General features: G+C 40.2%; 1 protein-coding gene across 9 annotated transcripts in view; it reads left to right on the top strand.

Moving 5' to 3' along the window:
• LOC126477859 (histone deacetylase 6) overlaps window positions 1-17624 on the top strand; it is a 329968-nt gene that overhangs the window by 176854 nt on the left and 135490 nt on the right. For all 9 annotated transcript variants that reach the window (XM_050103654.1, XM_050103653.1, XM_050103652.1 and 6 more), the window contains one exon: window positions 6199-6485. In XM_050103654.1, coding sequence (XP_049959611.1) covers window positions 6199-6485 — 287 coding nt within the window. The remainder of the gene's footprint in view (window positions 1-6198; window positions 6486-17624) is intronic.

The raw sequence follows: 17624 nt of genomic DNA, 5'->3' as shown, positions 1-17624 counted from the left end.
GCCTGGAGCTGTGAGCGAAGGGTCGCCAACTCAGCTCGCATCTGTACACAGCAATCACAGTTCCTATCCATTATTGCAGTCCCTCCCATTTGAAGCTCATAAAAATATACAACAAATGAATGGTGTATTCGCCTTTTTAGCAGCAGGAACGCGAGGTGCTCTGTCACTGACGGTCTATCCGACACTGATCTATACTAACAAAAAACAAATCCTGTATGATACGAGGGTCGATAGCAATGGCGGTACAGTACACTACACTCTTATTATTTCTCACTAGCTGCTAGGAAAAAAATGAAAACTAACATTACAAGATATTTTGGAGGAAAGTAATTTTTTACTTCAGCCTGTGGTAGTAACAGAATCACTAATGTTTTGGTATGGGAAAAAAAATATCCTCAAAATTTGCAGATGCATATACTGTGTCTTTTATTTCGGAAACATAGAAGTATTCTGAGGTAAGAAATAAAATATTATAAGAGGTGTGAAACTGTGCCGACTACATAGCGAAAAATATTAGTCACTGATCAATTTTCATTCTGTAAGGCTGCGAAGAAACTTCCCACGAAAAAGTTGTTAAGAAAACTATAAAATTATTTTTGGTAACATTTCAGACGTACAGAGGCAAATTATTTCCACAATATTCCATGCACAGCAGTGCATGAGTCATTGTAGGCCGTCGCCAAGAGTTTTGTTCGGACAGCTCGCTTTAATATGACCGAGAATATACCATACTTCCTGAAAATATTTTACTGGCAGCTAATACATATCCTTTGTCATTGCATCCATCACTCAAAATGCCAATATACACTGCACTAAAGTAATTGTAGTTATTTTGAATCCAATATTTTCACTGAAGTCGAGCAAAATATATGCGTGAAAGGTTTTGTGAAACCGAAGTTTTATTTAAATTTGCTGTAAGCCTATCATTCTCAGCACGCAATATGTGCTTGGTACACAAAAACCTCGTTCTTACTACTGCAATGTCCCTGTCTTGTGTTACAAATTTCGTCCATCATTACAGTTTCTGAATTAAAAACCAAATGGATAGAGAAGACTGTACATTGAAGTGACTGTCCAAAATAATCAATTTTATCATGGACATTACCCTGTATTTCTCAAGCCATCGAATACTATCCTTTGTCATACTAAAGTAATACAATTCTATGTTCTTGCTTTTTGTAAAAATCGTCCAATATCATAAATTTCTATGCTCTTCTCGGAGAATCATAATAGGTGCTGGGACTGTTGTGATGTTACTGCACTGTTTGTATATACAGTCGATATAGAAGCACCACAACGTTTTGTCATTTTATGAACTGCATTACCCTTACTACGAAACAGCCAGTAAATCCTTCTATGAAAAAAAGGAGTTAAATTTCAAATGGACAAGTAAACGGAATGCAGTAAGACATTCGATACAGGTTTTTAGGAAAAACTGTTGTTAATTAATGCAGAATTGACAATGTTATTTTAATTGACAGTTACTGTCGAGTAAACTAATCGCCACCACTTTTGATAAATTTACCAGACATGTAATGTAAGGGAAAAACATTCGCTGTATGTCCTGTATAACTGAAAGAATAGACAAACATTTAAATCAAGTCAGCTTTTTTATATAGACGGCACTTATCTAAACCGAAGGATCGTCTGGCTCCATGTCTTCAGATTCACTGTTGCTTGCTTCAGCCAAGTGTATCATCACAGATTCCGTTATGGTGTCTCTTTAAACCCTGGTTCAAGAAATCAGTTTCTTGCAATGCTTCTGCGTGTTTTACGCACCTCTCCCAGTCCTGCTGAGTAACATTGTCAAGACATTCGTGTGTTAGTTTCTCAGCATCAGCAAGTAGTATTTCTTTTCACTACTACTCGCTTTACTTGGAGGCCCAATCAATTCAGTGGGATTATACTGGCCATGATATGGTGGTAGAGTACCACTGGGTGTTCCATTTCATTTGCTAGTTGATCAATTTGTAAGTCTTTTTGGCATCTACGATTTATTCCTTAGACAGGAGTTCAGCCTTCATTTCATTGACTGAAAATGAAACATTCTTTCTCTTTAACCACTCCATAATATCTGCCTTGCGCCAATTTCAATGTGGCAGCTTTTCTATCTGAATGGAGGGGTAGCTGGCATTATCCATCATGATAATTGGCCCTTTTTCCAGCGTAGACAACAGTCGAATAAACCAATTCTTAAAAACTTCTCCACTCATTTCTTAATGGTAATCGGATTGGCAAGAACTTTTCCCACCACGAAAAACAAGTTTGGCCTCTGGTATGAAGCCTGTGGTTAATGAACCAGTGTGGGCAATGATTAATTGGCCACCTCTACCAGTAGGCACTTTCAAACCTCCATTTCCTTTGGAGTCGTGCCATATATACTTAATGGTGTGGTTCTGGAAAACCCAAGTTTCATCCAAGTACACTGCAAGCCTGGTGTCTTCAGCACGCAAGAAATGCATTGTATGCAAAAACTTTGCTCTTACAGCTGCAATGTCTCTGCATTCCATTAAGAATTTCCGTCCATCGGAAACCAAGGGAGCAGAGAAGACGAACGGAGATATCTGAGCCAGAGTTATTAATTTTTCCACGGAGGTCAGCTTATATTTTTTTAGCCATTGGATTTTTTTAGCCATTGCTGCCGATATTATTTCTTTGAATTCAAGCCACATCTGGTCTACACTCATATTATTAATTTGGAAGGAGAGGAGATTGTCTCTCAGGAAGGCATCAAGTGAATTTTTATCTGCTTTTTTGAATAGGTATATTTTTCATTTATTTTTGGAGGATTTGGGGGTTACAATATTCAGTCTCGCTACGACAATCCTGTGTTCACTAATCCCTGTATCGGATTTGATGCTCGGTATTGACTCAGGATTATTTGTTGCTAAGAGGTTAAGGGTGTTTTACAGCCGTTTACTGTTTGCGTGGGATCATGAACTAACTGCTTGAAATAATTTTCAGAGAATGCATTAGCACACTTTCAAAAGATGTTTTATGTGTACCTCCAAAATTAAACATGTATTTGCACTAACATGTCGAGGTTAAATTAAAGTCACCACTAACTACAATCATATGAGTCGGGTAAGTGTTTGAAATCAAACTCAAGTTTTCTTTGAACCGTTCAGCAACTGTATCATCTGAATTGGGAGATCGGTAAAAGGATCTAATTTTATTTTATTCTGGTTGCCAACAATGACCCTCGCCCATATTAAGTTACAGGAAGTATCTACTTTAATTTCTAGACAAGATAAACCACTTCTAACAGCAACAAACACGCCAACCGTGTTTAGCCTGTCACTTCTCGAATCTGTTGGAGTATCTCACTCAGGTGGCAAGCAAAAAGTAATATCAGCTTTGATTTTAAACTTCTCAACATTGCAGTTACATTTTTCGAAATTTTTGAGCCGCTTTCTGCAGTTCATTTTCTGGAAATTGATACTGTTGCCCAGATGATATTAAGGGAACAGAATAGAACAGAATATGTGGAAATAAGCTGTTTTTCTGATCTCAACAAATATCCTTTCTTTTGGGCCAATAAAATGAATTAGCTGGGCAGTGAGGATGCATAAATTTTATCAAAATGGTTCAAATGGCTATAAGCACTATGGGACTTAACATCTGAGGTCATCAGTCCCCTAGATTTAGAACTACTTAAACCTAACTAACATAATGACATCACACACATACATGCCCAAGGCGGGATTCGAACATGCGACTGTAGCAGCAGTGCGGTTCTAGACTGAAGCGCCTAGAACCGCTTGGCCACAGAGGCCAGCTATTTTATCAGTGTATCATTTTGTTCCATTGAGATTGCAGTAATGTTGTTGATTCACCTCATTATCATACAGGCATCATAATGATCAGGTAATAACTCCATCAGTATGATATTTTCACTCTGCAGCGAAGTGTGCACTGATATGAAACTTCCTGGCAGATTAAAACTGTGTGCCAGACTGAGGCTCGAACTCGGGACCCTTGCCTTTCACGGGCAAGTGCTCTACCACTGAGCTACCCAAGCACGACTCACGCCCCGTCCTCACAGCTTTACTTATGCCAGTACCTCGTCTCCTACCTTCCAAACTTTACAGAAGCTCTCCTGCGAACCTTGCAGAACTAGCACTCCTGAAAGAAAGGATATTGCGGAGAGATGGCTTAGCCACAGCCTGGAGGATGTTTCCAGAATGCGATTTTCACTCTGCAGCGGAGTGTATGTAGGGTGGCCGAGAACATCCTATTTGAATTTTTGCAGGAGTGCCGTGACTGTGTTGGCCATATGAGGCTTTGCATTGTTGTGAAGTAGAATGACCCCACAGGTGAGATTGCCTGGTTGTGTTGGTTTGATCGCTTGGCGAAGGGTGGTCAAGGTTTGCAAGTAACGCTTGGCATTCACTGTTGTCCCATGCTGCAGGAAGTGAATCAGAAGGGCGCCATCTCGGTCAAAGAAGATCATCAGCATAATCTTTCCTGCACTTGTGTTGACGGCCTTGGCTTGTTTTGGGACTGTTTGACCCTAGATGGTTCCACTGGAGACTGTAGTTTTGATTCTGGTTCGAACTGATGACACCATGACTCATCTCCAGCCACCACTCCTGCCAGGAAAGCATTCTCTTCCTGAGCATAGTGCTGCAGATGAGCAAGACAATGGGCCATTCGACATGCTTCTTGGTGTGGTTGAAGACTGCGGGGCACCCATTGGGCACACGCTTTGTGCATGTGCAGTCATTCCTTCATATTGGTGTGAACACTTCTGACGTTCAATCTGACCACAGCGGCTATGGCTTTCACTGTCACTCGTGATCCTGTACAATGAGAGCATCCACCAGCTGGACGATGTCATCGGTAATGCAGTATGGTGCTCCAAACTGTGCATCATTGTCTAACGACACCCGTCCTTCCCTGAAGTGCTTGTGCCAAGCCTTGATCCTTGCAAGGGACATGCAGTGTCCGCCATACACTTGTGACATTAGTCAGCAAATATGTGTTCCTCCTACTCCTTCTGCTGTCAGAAAACTAATACCACCTCTTTGCTCTTCTGTTGACACCTCCATGTCACTGTTTGCAATTAGATTGGCAGCGTTGGGTGATTGATGTATGCTGCTGCTAGTTCTGTATAGTCACATGACATGCATGCATGCCCTCTAGCAATGGGTTGTGAACTTTCACGCTCTGGTCGGAACCACACCTCGTTAAACACGCCACGATATTACCCTCCTGTCACCGGTTTGCGCATTCCATACTACGATTCGTTTCTTTTTGAACGCCCCTTATATTTGAGAACACTGTGTTGCTAGGTTAGTATACAACAAGTTTCAAGTTGGTCATATTGTTACTCCCTGAGATACAACAAGCCAAACATAAAATTTTTTCAGTCACCAATTTTTTCTTTAACTTTGCCTAAAGTTTTCTGGCTGAATATAGCTCACAGATTTCTTTTAGTTATTATTATTTAGAGAATGTAATGAAATTGTGAGAGATGGCCAAATTCCATATTATTAAACAAAATATTGTCAGAGATATAGCAGCTCAAAGTCACCAGAAATTCATGTGCGCTCTGCACAAAGTCATGCATGGGGTCAAAGAAGTGACTATATCTTGTTCAGTAGTGCTTCAGTGACTTCAAACTTTACCAGTGTTCATTGGGGACGTGTGTGAATGTTCACATAAAATTTCATCTGTGATAGGCAAGCAGGAAAATGTTCAAAAATTAGGCAGTTTGACATGAAATGACTCTTTTGAAACTTCTTAAAAAAACAGCCTATTATGTGTCAGCAGCCAGAACTTTCTGTCTGGTTGTAACCATTGTACTCTAGTTAAGAAGAGATGATGTCAAACTATTTCAATATGTTTCAATGACTCTATATTGAAATGTCAGAAAGCACACATTTCTGTTAATGACACTTCTGCCATGAAGAAGTGATACTTCTGAAAAGTTTTCATAAAAGACTCACTTTTGTATTCATATGTCTTAAGCCATTGGTAGAATAAATTGCAAGATGCACACAGCAGATAACAGAACAAAAAACTTACTTTTCATGATTATAATGATCAGTGAAATTGCCTCTATTTTGAAGAGGCATTGTATTTTGTTAGTCTTGGTCCAGGAGGATAGTTTAGTTTATAATTTACAGATATGTCCCCTGCATTTTTATTGCAGAATAAGAAACAGCTCCAAAATAATTTAAATTTCATTTTCAGCATTACAGAATCAATTCTGAATGTGATATATGCCCATCGAGACTACTGGAAGAGCCTACAGATTCAAGATGTGCATAAAAAATTGACAGAGGCAGAAACAAATCCAAATAACAGGATAAGGGAAGAGAAGATGACGTCAGCAGTCGTAAAGCTATACCAGATACCACCAACTCTTTTTCTGGGGTCATCTGAAAAGCCAGAACACTACGAAACACGGAATTGTTACCCTGTCCAAAGTGAAGCACTTCTCAAGGAGTTGGATGCTACACTAAATAAATTAATAGTTGGTGAGTAATATATCTACTTTTAATGTAATTGATTGGAACATATGCTGTTTTTGGGTTTTTTCACTGAAAAGAAAACTTTATTCTTATTTTTATTGTTCAGTAACAAGTATTTCTAAACAAAAGACCCACATTTCACTTGTACAGTGGTGATCCACCACGTTCTTGAAGTAAATCAGTATAATCATCTCCACACTTCTTTCTTTTGTTTCCTAACAGATTTTTTGCCCTTGTACATGTGTGAAGAATATTAGAGTGAAGTTTTATCTATAGTACATGACTTGTTAAAACAGTTATGTCAAAAGCTGACATTTTCTGTTGTTATAGAGATCTGAAAACTAAGAGTTTTTGCTATTCTCAATATTTACTCGTAACCAGTAAAAGCAAAAGTCAATAAAAGCAAAATGTGCTTTACTTCTGAGAGACCTGAATGAAGAATGACGGTGTAGGATGCCACTGTCAATGATAATATGAGAGTTTTCTGCAATAAAGAAAAGAATGTAAACTGTAGGAAAGCACATGCTGAACCAACAATAGAAATTAACACATGATTATTGCTCAGCTCAAGCCAGCTTTGTCAGGAGAAGGAACATAAAGAAAGAAACAACAAAGAAGAATTCTGTTTCAATAAAGGACAGTATAAGAAAAAAGCTGGACAGGCAGTACCTGGATGTACTGCAACATCCCAAACACAGACTCTCAAACATACCAAAGTTTGGAGGAAAAGAATCAATTAATAGCAACTCATAGGTTGTCCACACTTTGTGCAAAAAAGTTATGTTGGATAATGAAAGAGGAAAATCCTAATGCGCTTAAAGTGTGGTTTGATGTACTGTACAACAGAATCGGCCAATACCAAAGCTCGCCATGGTTGAAATGTTCTATTCAAGTCAGGTTTGCCTATACAATTTGCGCATTATGATTCATTCTCGAGCTGAGACAAGGGAAAGGATTGGTTTTTATACTTGAAACAGAATGACCAAAAGGGTTCAGCCAAGTAGCCTTTGCTCAGTTGGATTTTCTCAGATACGGTGAGGTGCCCCAGCCAGAAAATTGTCAAAGTGAAATTCCTTTATTTTCTGACTCCTGCTCTCGTCAAAATATAAGTACATTAATGATGTGTACACTAATGGCCTTCAAGGTCAAAAGCAGAAAATTTAGTTAGCTAGTATGTTATTTCCTCTTTTCGTAATCACAGCTGTATTCTTGGCAGAGTGTTTGTTACAGTTGATAAAGACGTCTGGAAATAGAACATATTCATTCACTAACTGAACACTATTAAGTGCTGGACCAACACAGTGTTGTTAAGATAGTAAATAAAGATTAGGAAGCAAAGGATCTCAGGTCCAGTGCACTAAAAGCTCTACGGTCTGAGATGTTTCAGAATAACTGCTTATTGAGTGATGACTTATGAAAAGTCTAAGAAGCAGGTGGTGTTGTCAGTTTCACACAGTTATAATGGAAAAGGTTGATGTATGAAAATTCAGAAACTGCAAGCAGAATGTGAGGAAAGCAATTACCTTGGAAAACAAAAACATGATTAGCAAGTAAAAGAATAAATATATCTTAAAACTTATAAGGCACAGGGTGTATACACCCAGGAAATGTGGGAAAAACCCAAGAATTTTTTCATCTGGAAGAAATTTGGGAAACACATGGGAATTTTTCAGAATTCTGGGAAATTTTCATTATTTTAGTTTTCAGTTAAATTTTGTAATTTTGACTGGTAAGAACTGATACTCTAATAAAGAATATTACTGTATCCCACTACTGCAGAATAATACTGCAGCAATAACACAAAAAAAGAGAAAAACCAAAATAAACTTTAGTTGCAAAGGAAATGCACCATTTACAACAACAGAGCACTGTGCACACACAAGCGTCTGCCAACAGGAAAATGTTTCAAAGGCCTTAGGACAAAGATTATGCAGTACTTTGTAACAACAAACTGCTACCGATGAGTACGAATTGAGAACTGTTTCCATTAGTCTGGCACTGCCCGCTGTGGAATTTGAATCTCGGCCAAACGTCATGGACATCGAAGACCCCTAGAGGTCTCTGCATCATCGCGCCGTAAGCTGTGGCGGCGCGCGCATACTGGCCTGCATGTAGTATGAGGGCTCCACAGTGGAACACGTGGTTCCAGCAGCCAATAGCGGCGCCCCCAATAGAGTATTTAAGAGCCGGCCTCTCGCTCTGCCAGCGAGTCTAATTGTTGCGTGAGACTCGACACGTCGTCTCAATAAGACAGCGTGTTTATCGTACTTGATCTCGTAAATCGTGGACGTCTCGGATTCTTGGTTGTTGCCGTCAGTCCGTTGCGTCTTCGGTGTTGTTGTCGTAAGGTGTTTTTCCATCGTCCATCATTGTTTCGTGTCCGCCCTTTCCATTCGTTTGTTTGTGCACGGACTGCTCTCCGTTTGGTCCTGCTGCACTTTCTCGGCCATCCCGCGACCATTCCAGTTGCGGTCACAACAGGTTACAATATTATTGGCAATGAGGTAAACAGTGGTAGCTACTAGCATAGAGGCATGGTTAGTCTGTCTTCTTGAGCAACAGCAGCAGCAGCAGCAGCAGCTCCAGTTAGACATCTTACAAAAGTCGCTGCAGTTGCTAACGGACGAAGTCGATGCTCAGGACGCGTTACCACAACAGCTTCTGAGTCCTTGGGTGTCCGATTCTTTCCCACGTCCGCCATCGTTTCCATCCTTTAATGACGCTAAAGAGGACTGGGAAACGTACTTACGTTGGCTGAAACAACATTTCACGGCTTTTCAAGTCACGGCGACTCCTTGCAGCAGTCGTTGTTTTTGTCTTGGGCCTCCCCTGACATGTTCTTTCTTCTCCGCAAGTTGGCACCGTTGTCTGATCCTGTAGCTCTCTCTTTCCAGGATATATGCCTTTTGCTGGCAAACTATTATTCCCAACGCTACCATGTGGTTGCCTCTCGGCTGGAGTTCCACCAGTACCATAAACAGCCTGGTCAATTGTATCGTTCCTGGGTCACGGAATTGCAGGATCTCAGCCGTCAATGCGATTTTACGGTCACCAATCAGCAGCGTAAGGCTTCGTATGTGGACTCCCTGATCCGGGATGTGGTGGTTCAGCTGGCTCCCGATCCTGAGGTCCGTATTACAGCGTTGAAACTCGACAAACCCTCCTTGGAAGAGATTCTCTGCATTGCCCATTCCTTCGAAATTGCTCAAGCAGCTAACGAGCGTCTTATGGCGCGACCGCAGGTGGTGGTGATCGCGGCGTCACGGTGGGTTCCGCCCTCGCGATGTCAACAAGGCCCAGCCGACAGAGGCTGTCGCCATCGAGACTCATCGTTGTATGACGTCTCTATGGCATCGGCGCCTTCAGTCACTCCTCGTTGATGGTCGTGTGGTCCACTTCCATCTTGTCGACAGTGCTTTACTACGCATTCACGGGCTGATTGTCCCCACCACTGGAACACATGCACGCTGTGTAACAAGGAGGGACTCTTTCGATCGGTTTGTAGTAGTCGCTTGAATCGCTCCAGTGCTGCCCATCCTGGGCATCAAGATACAGTCCATGCTCTGCAATCGGTCGTCCCACAGGATGACCCGTCAACGTGGAAGCTTTTTCTCATGCTCCGCATTTTCACTGAGGAGGTCAGTTTTCAGGTTGACACTGGGGCCACCTTCTCCCTGGTTAATATGGCGACATATACCTGGCTGGGCTCTCCTGAGTTGTCATCTCCCTCTTGCCGTTTAGTCACTTATGGAGACAGTTCCATTCCCCTTCGTGGGCAGTTCGACGTCCAGGCGACGTACAAGCGTGTTCCAGCTTCTTACCCTCTTTGTCGTCAACCATCCGTTGGCTTCGAATATTTTTGGCCTGGATGCGTTTCAACTGTTTGGCTTTTCTATTTCCAACAAAGTTTAGGTCATTTCCACGGCTGTTCCTTTTCAGGACTTGGACGATCTCTGCTCTGCTTTTGCAGTCGCTGTTTGCAACGGATCTCGGATGTGCTTCTGGCTTTCAGGCGTTCATCACCCTACGTCCGGATGCACAGCCTCGCTTTTTCCATGCCCGGCCCCTTCCTGTGGTCTTATGGCCGGATGTCAAGCAGGAACTGGATCGGCTCCAGGCCGCTGGCGTTCTTGAGCCTGTCACATACAGTGCCTGGGTGACACCTCTGGTGGTCATACAGAAACGCAATGGGTCCCTTCGACTGTGTGGGGACTTGCATGTTGTCATCGTAAGGTCTTCCTCCATCGTCCGTCGTTGTTTCGTGTCCGTCCTTTGTGTTCGTTTGTTTGTGCACAGGCCGCTCTCTGTTTGGTCCCGCTGCACTTTCTCGGCTACCCCAAGACCATCCGGTCACGGTTACAACAGGTTTCAACAATTAGATTCATTTTAGAAGCTGCCAGAGGGCGTATGCACAGTTGAGTCGAGTATGTGCAGTACTTTCTCCTGCTTCTAGCTACTTGAAATACGGCTGTTAGCTGTATCAGCAGTAGCAGCAAGCAGCCAGATGCTAACCGAAAAAATTATGTGGCATGCCCAAGGTGCCAGATTCGCGCATGTGCAGAGCACTCTGGACTGTAGTGGGAAAGGAATGGCCTCTATGTGACCAGTGTTAATGTTTAGTGATTTTTGTTCTTTCCTCTTCCACATAATTATGGAAGGCTAAAATATTACTTTATTTCCTGATTTTATTTTATTTCCAGCTGTTTTGGCTGTTTAGTAGTAATCACCTGGCAGACCGATGAAGTTATTTTTCCGGTTTGCTAAAGAAATTCGGCTTTTATTAATCTTTTCCACTGAAACAGTCAATTTATGTGAAATGAAGTGTTGCATTCCACAGTATTGGCTAGTTCCAACTGTTCACTGAATTTGAAGTGCATGTTTTCATCTTGTGGCTCGTGTGGCATTAAGCCATAATAAAGAACCCAATCATGATATAGTACAGTACTGGTACTCCAAGAAAATTTACATCCTGAAAATCACACTGAAAAGCTTAATATCAGGTTGGAGTCTACTTCATCGTGAATCTGGACATACAAGTGTCCATTTCAAGCCGAATTATTCATTTTAGTATGGTTTATGAAATTCTGATGCTCTTGGAATATCATCTGGTGTCCTGTTTCTTTTATGGCGTAATGAAAGATCTCTTAAAACTCTATACATATGAACAAACTGGCTTCCTATGTCACCTTAGCTGCGCACCTGCAGTAATGTATGTTTTCAGTGCTCTATGGCAATGCTGGAACAATCCTATTTCTAACAGGTCTTGAGAAAATATTCTGAATGATGGTTGGAAAAGTGTCTACTTTCAACGTAAATTTCCTTTTATGCAACGTGATCTATGTTACATATGAGAAGGTGTGATTAATTTCTTAAATCACTTTAAGGACCAGCCACTTACAAGAATTTCGAGTCCAGAAGACCATAAATTTATGTCATTATTTTAAATTTTACTGACACATTCGTGTGATGTATCTTTAAGTAAAACATATGCAAAAAAAAAGACCAATATTACATGTGAAAGCTTAGCTTTTCTTGTAGCTACACTATGTATATTAATTTAAACCATTAACTTTTCCTATTTGTGTGCTTGTGCTACTTACGTGATGCTGCTATTGCCTGACTGTCAGGTGTCCTAAGCTCTGAATATCTGCTGTCATTGGCTGACATGAACTATGATTGACTTAAAAAGAGCGTCACAATATGTTTGATAGAATTTGAATTTATACTTCTGTAATACAAAAATATGCAGCGAACATGTTGCTGCACATCAAAGTTCTTACCAAAAACTTCCCCCCTAAAGTTCCGGGAAGTTCTATGACGGCATATAAAATATTAACCATTAAAAGGATTGATACGTTTTACAGTTGCGAGGGAAAGTATGCAGGCATTTAACATGGAAAAAGTGTGTTTTCACTCGGAAAAAAGTGTATTTTTTAACTGTGAAATCCAGGAATTTTTTTTTTCTTGTCCATGTATACACTTTGGTACTTACTAGGAGGAGAAAAAGAATTTTTGTAAAGACAATGTTGAAAAGTGATCAATAGATTTTCAGTTTAATATTGTTTTTCCCGAGGGCATGCAGCTTTACTGTATGGTTAAATGATGATGGTGTCCTCTTGGGTAAAATATTCCGGAGGTAAAATAGTCCCCCATTCGTATCTCCGGGCGGGGACTACTCAGGAAGACGTAGTTATCAGGAGAAAGAAAACTGGCAGTCTACGGATCGGAGTGTGGAATGTCAGATCCCTTAATCGCGCAGGTAGGTTAGAAAATTTAAAAAGGGAAATGGATAGGTTAAAGTTAGATATAGTGAGAATTAGTGAAGTTCGGTGGTAGGAGGAACAAGACTTCTGGTCAGGTGAATACAGGGTTATAAATACAAAATCAAATTGGGGTAATGCAGAAGTAGGTTTAATAATGAATAAAAAAATAGGAGTGTGGGTAAGCTACTACAAACAGCGTAGTGAACGTATTATTGTGGCCAAGATAGACTTGAAGCCCATGCCTACTACAGTAGTACAAGTTTATATGCCAACTAGCTCTGGAGATGACGAAGAAATTGAAGAAATGTATGATGAGGTAAAAGAAATTATTCAGATAGTGAAGGGAGACGAAAGTTTAATAGTTATGGGTGACTGGAATTCGACAGTAGGAAAAGGGAGAGAAGGAAACATAGAAGGTGAATATGGATTGGGGCTAAGAAATGAAAGAGGAAGCTGCCTGGTAGAATTTTGCACAGAGCATAACTTAATCATAGCTAACACGTGGTTCAAGAATCATAAAAGAAGTTTGTATACATGGAAGAATCCTGGAGATACTAAAAGGTATCAGATAGATTATATAATGGTAAGACAGAGATTTAGGAACCAGGTTTTAAATTGTAGGACATTTTCAGGGGCAGATGTGGACTCTGACCACAATCTATTGGTTATGAACTGTAGATTAAAACTGAAGAAACTGCAAAAAGGTGGGAATTTAAAGAGATGGGACCTGGATAAACTGACTAAACCAGAGGTTGTACAGAGTTTCAGGGGGAGCATAAGGAAACAGTTGACAGGAATGGGGGAAAGAAATACAGAAGAAGAAGAATGGGTAGCTCTGAGGGATGAAGTAGTGAAGGCAGCAGAGGATCAAGTGGGTAAAAAGATGAGGGCTAGTAGAAATCCTAGGATAACAGAAGAAATATTGAATTTAATTGATGAAAGGAGAAAATTTAAAAATGCAGTAAATGAAGCAGGCAAAAAGGAAAACAAACATCTCAAAAATGAGATCGACAGGAAGTGCAAAATGGCTAAGCAACGATGGCTAGAGGACAAATGTAAGGGCTTATCTCACTAGGGGTACGATAGATACAGCCTACAGGAAAATTAAATAGACCTTTGGAGGAATGAGAACCACTTGCAAGAATATCAAGATCTGAGATGGAAACCCAGTTCTAAGCAAAGAGGGGAAAGCAGAAAGGTGGAAGGAGTATATAGAGGGTCTATACAGGGGCGATGTACTTGAGGACAATATTATAGAAATGGAAGAAGATGTAGATGAAGATGAAATGGGAGATACGATACTGTGTGAAGAGTTTGACAGAGCACTGAAAGACCTGAGTCAAAACAAGGCCCCGGGAGTAGACAACATTTCATTAGAACTACTGACGGCCTTGGGAGAGCCAGTCCTGACAAAACTCTACCATCTGGTGAGCAAGATGTACGAGACAGGCGAAATACCCTCAGACTTCAAGAAGAATATAATAATTCCAATCTCAAAGAAAGCAGGTGTTGACAGATGTGAAAATTACCGAACTATCATTTTAATAAGTCACAGCTGCAAAATACTAACACGAATTATTTACAGACGAATGGAAAAACTAGTAGAAGCAGACGTCGGGGAAGATCAGTTTGGATTCTGTAGAAATGTTGGAACACGTGAGGCAATACTGACCATACGACTTATCTTAGAAGAAAGATTAAGGAAAGGCAAACCTACGTTTCTAGCATTTGTAGACTTAGAGAAAGCTTTTGAAAATGTTGACTGGAATACACTCTTACAAATTCTAAAGGTGGCAGGGGTAAAATACAGGGAACGAATGGCTATTTACAATTTGTACAGAAACCAGATGGCAGTTATAAGAGTCGAGGGGCATGAAAGGGAAGCAGTTGTTGGGAAGGGAGTGAGACAGGGTTGTAGCCTATCCCCGATGTTATTGAATCTGTATATTGAGCAAGCAGTAAAGGAAACAAAAGAAAAATTCGGAGTAGGTATTAAAATCCAGGGAGAAGAAATAAAGACTTTGAGGTTAGCCGATGACATTGTAACTCTGTCAGAAACAGTAAAGGACTTGGAAGAGCAGTTGAATGGAATAGACAGTGTCTTGAAAGGAGGATATAGGATGAACATCAACAAAAGCAAAACAAGGATAATGGAATGTAGTCGAATTAAGTCGGGTGTTGCTGAGGGAATTAGATTAGGAAATGAAACACTTAAAGTAGTAAAGGAGTTTTGATATTTGGGGAGCAAAATAACTGATGATGGTCGAAGTAGAGAGGATATAAAATGTAGACTGGCAATGGCAAGGAATGCGTTTCTGAAGAAGAGAAATTTGTTAACATTGAGTATAGATTTAAGTGTCAGGAAGTCATTTCTGAATGTATTTGTATGGAGTGTAGCCATGTATGGAAGTGAAACATGGACAATAAATAGTTTGTACAAGAAGAGAATAGAAGCTTTCGAAATGTGGTGCTACAGAAGAATGCTGAAGATTAGATGAGTAGATCACATATCTAATGAGGAGGTTTTGATCAGAATTGGGGAGAAGAGGAGTTTGTGATACAACTTGACTGGAAGAAGGGACTGGTTGGTAGGACATGTTCTGAGGCATCAAGGGATCACAAATTTAGCATTGGAGGGCAGCGTGGAGGGTAAAAATCATAGAGGGAGACCAAGAGATGAGTACACTAAGCAGATTCAGAAGGATGTAGGTTGCAGTAGGTACTGGGAGATGAAGAAGCTTGCACAGGATAGAGTTGCATGGAGAGCTGCATCAAACCAGTATCAGGACTGAAGACCACAACAACAACAACATTGTTGTAACCAGTATTTTGCGTTGAATTGCAATAACATTTGTTGCTATTATGTCCTTCTGCCCTAGAAACATTCATGGGTAAGAATGATACTAAAGTTTAATGTTGTGGTACATTATTGCTTTTCTATGCAAAATGAACAGGGAAGTAGCTTTCTTCGTAATTAGTGTTAAAGGTAAAAAAGAAATGGAAAAATCAATTTGAATGTGTATGTTAATAAATAAACCTTTAATTTCCATCTTTGCGTCTATCGATATTTAGAGAGACTGGGAAACTCATACAGTCAGAATTGGGCCCACAAAAGATGTGCGAACGATAAATTACATCATTTACGTAATTAGTATTTCAATATGATATTTGAAAAATGTGTTCCCAGAAAATTGTCTTTTTTGTATTCATTGGGTTTTGAAAAAACACTCCTCAGTTGTCAAATAATCAATGGTGTCATATTTGTTCTGATCTTGCCAGCTTGTTATGCTGTGAGTGTTAAATATAATTTTTGCACCGTTCCAGTGTAGGAAATTGGTCAATTATTGGAAGTCACTGTCCAGAGTGTGCACACTATTTTAATTTTCGTGTCTGCAAAATGTCATAAATAATATCTGTGTGTTCACCTAGAAATATGGCCTCATTGTTATTTCATAATTTATTAAGAACTGGTGTGTGGAAGCAGTAGAACTATGTAAGAAACATGGCTGATGTTTGAGAAGTGAATCAGAAGTGTTAATGGAGACATGATTGGCCCTATTTGAAAACAGAATGTGGGCTGTAGAGGTTTCTCTCCTGTAGTACTTATTTGTTGTTGCCTGTTGAGTACACAGAGCACTGCAGGTTTTGACTTCTACGAAATTGTATCCTTGGTTGATAAAAGTCGATGAAAGGAAGCTACGCATTACGTACTAGAATACAGTAATACTGTGACAGACTGAAGCAAATGAATGTAATGAGTGACAATTTAGATGTAGAGGGAAAGCATTTGATGCAGAATGCAGAGAGAGATTTTGTGATGGGTAGAGAATAAACTGTGGAGGAGAGGGGGGAGTTGAGGGTAATTAGAGAAGATATGGAGGGGGAGATGTTTTGGGTTGCTGGGATAGCTCAGCCAGGTGAAGTTCTTGTGAAGGTAGGCTTCTCTTCTTCACATTTGGGGGTGGATGTACAGTATGATAGGGTTTTTGTTCATGTTAATTCCATTTCATTATTCATATTCACTTCAAAAATACACCAGGTGGGAAAAGAATGTTCAATTCTGATTTGGTGGGTCTCAAACATTTGAAATTGGCTTACAGAAACAAAAGAGGAGGAAGAAGTTTTTGTGAATATCATCTTGAGGATTGCACCTTAGGAGTCTCTGTGCTGTATTTTTTTTTTCCTTAAATAGTCTTCTTAACACCCACTTGGAAGTGGACTGGCATCAAGAGCTACAAGTCCAGTGTGTTATGCTTTGTCCAACCATTACGTAACTGCTTTAGTCATCCCAGTTTCAGTGCTTCATAAGTTAATACTTTTCCTTACTAGTTTCCACTTTTTATTTTAAAATGTGGATTGACACACAAGTCCAACTTTTCATTTGATTGCCAATGTCCTGTTGACTAGTATTTCGAGAGTTTTGTTCTTATGTTTGTAACATTTGTTATCGTGCTATCTTTTGATTACTGAAAGAGTGTGTATTGCCGAAAGTGGAATCCTTACGTTTATTGGTGCTATTGATTGAAACAGAATTTGAAATATAGTCCCCAGGGTAATAACTATTTTTGAGTTCATGGTGGGTATGGGTATCCAGCCGTTCTAGTACTCCTTCTTTGTATGCTACAATCCTCCTCTCTGACTATGTGTTTTCCATGACTTGATCTGTAGGGCTGTTTCCTTTTTGACAGTCTGACCTTCTTTGTGGGAATGAATTTGATTGCCTACTCTGCTTTTTCTGTACTTACTTTTCCTTACTTTTTTTTGGTTAAGTCACATTTGGTTCTCACTTCCAAGAATGTAGCCAAAGGGGCGTCCAAGGGGGGTGTGGACCCTCCCCGTCACCTAAATGAAATTACACACGACCTAGTTCCCATGTATGAAG

This window comes from Schistocerca serialis, chromosome 1 (assembly GCF_023864345.2).
Source record: "Schistocerca serialis cubense isolate TAMUIC-IGC-003099 chromosome 1, iqSchSeri2.2, whole genome shotgun sequence".
NCBI lineage: Eukaryota > Metazoa > Arthropoda > Insecta > Orthoptera > Acrididae > Schistocerca > Schistocerca serialis.
This window is presented reverse-complemented; position numbering and strand designations above follow the sequence as displayed.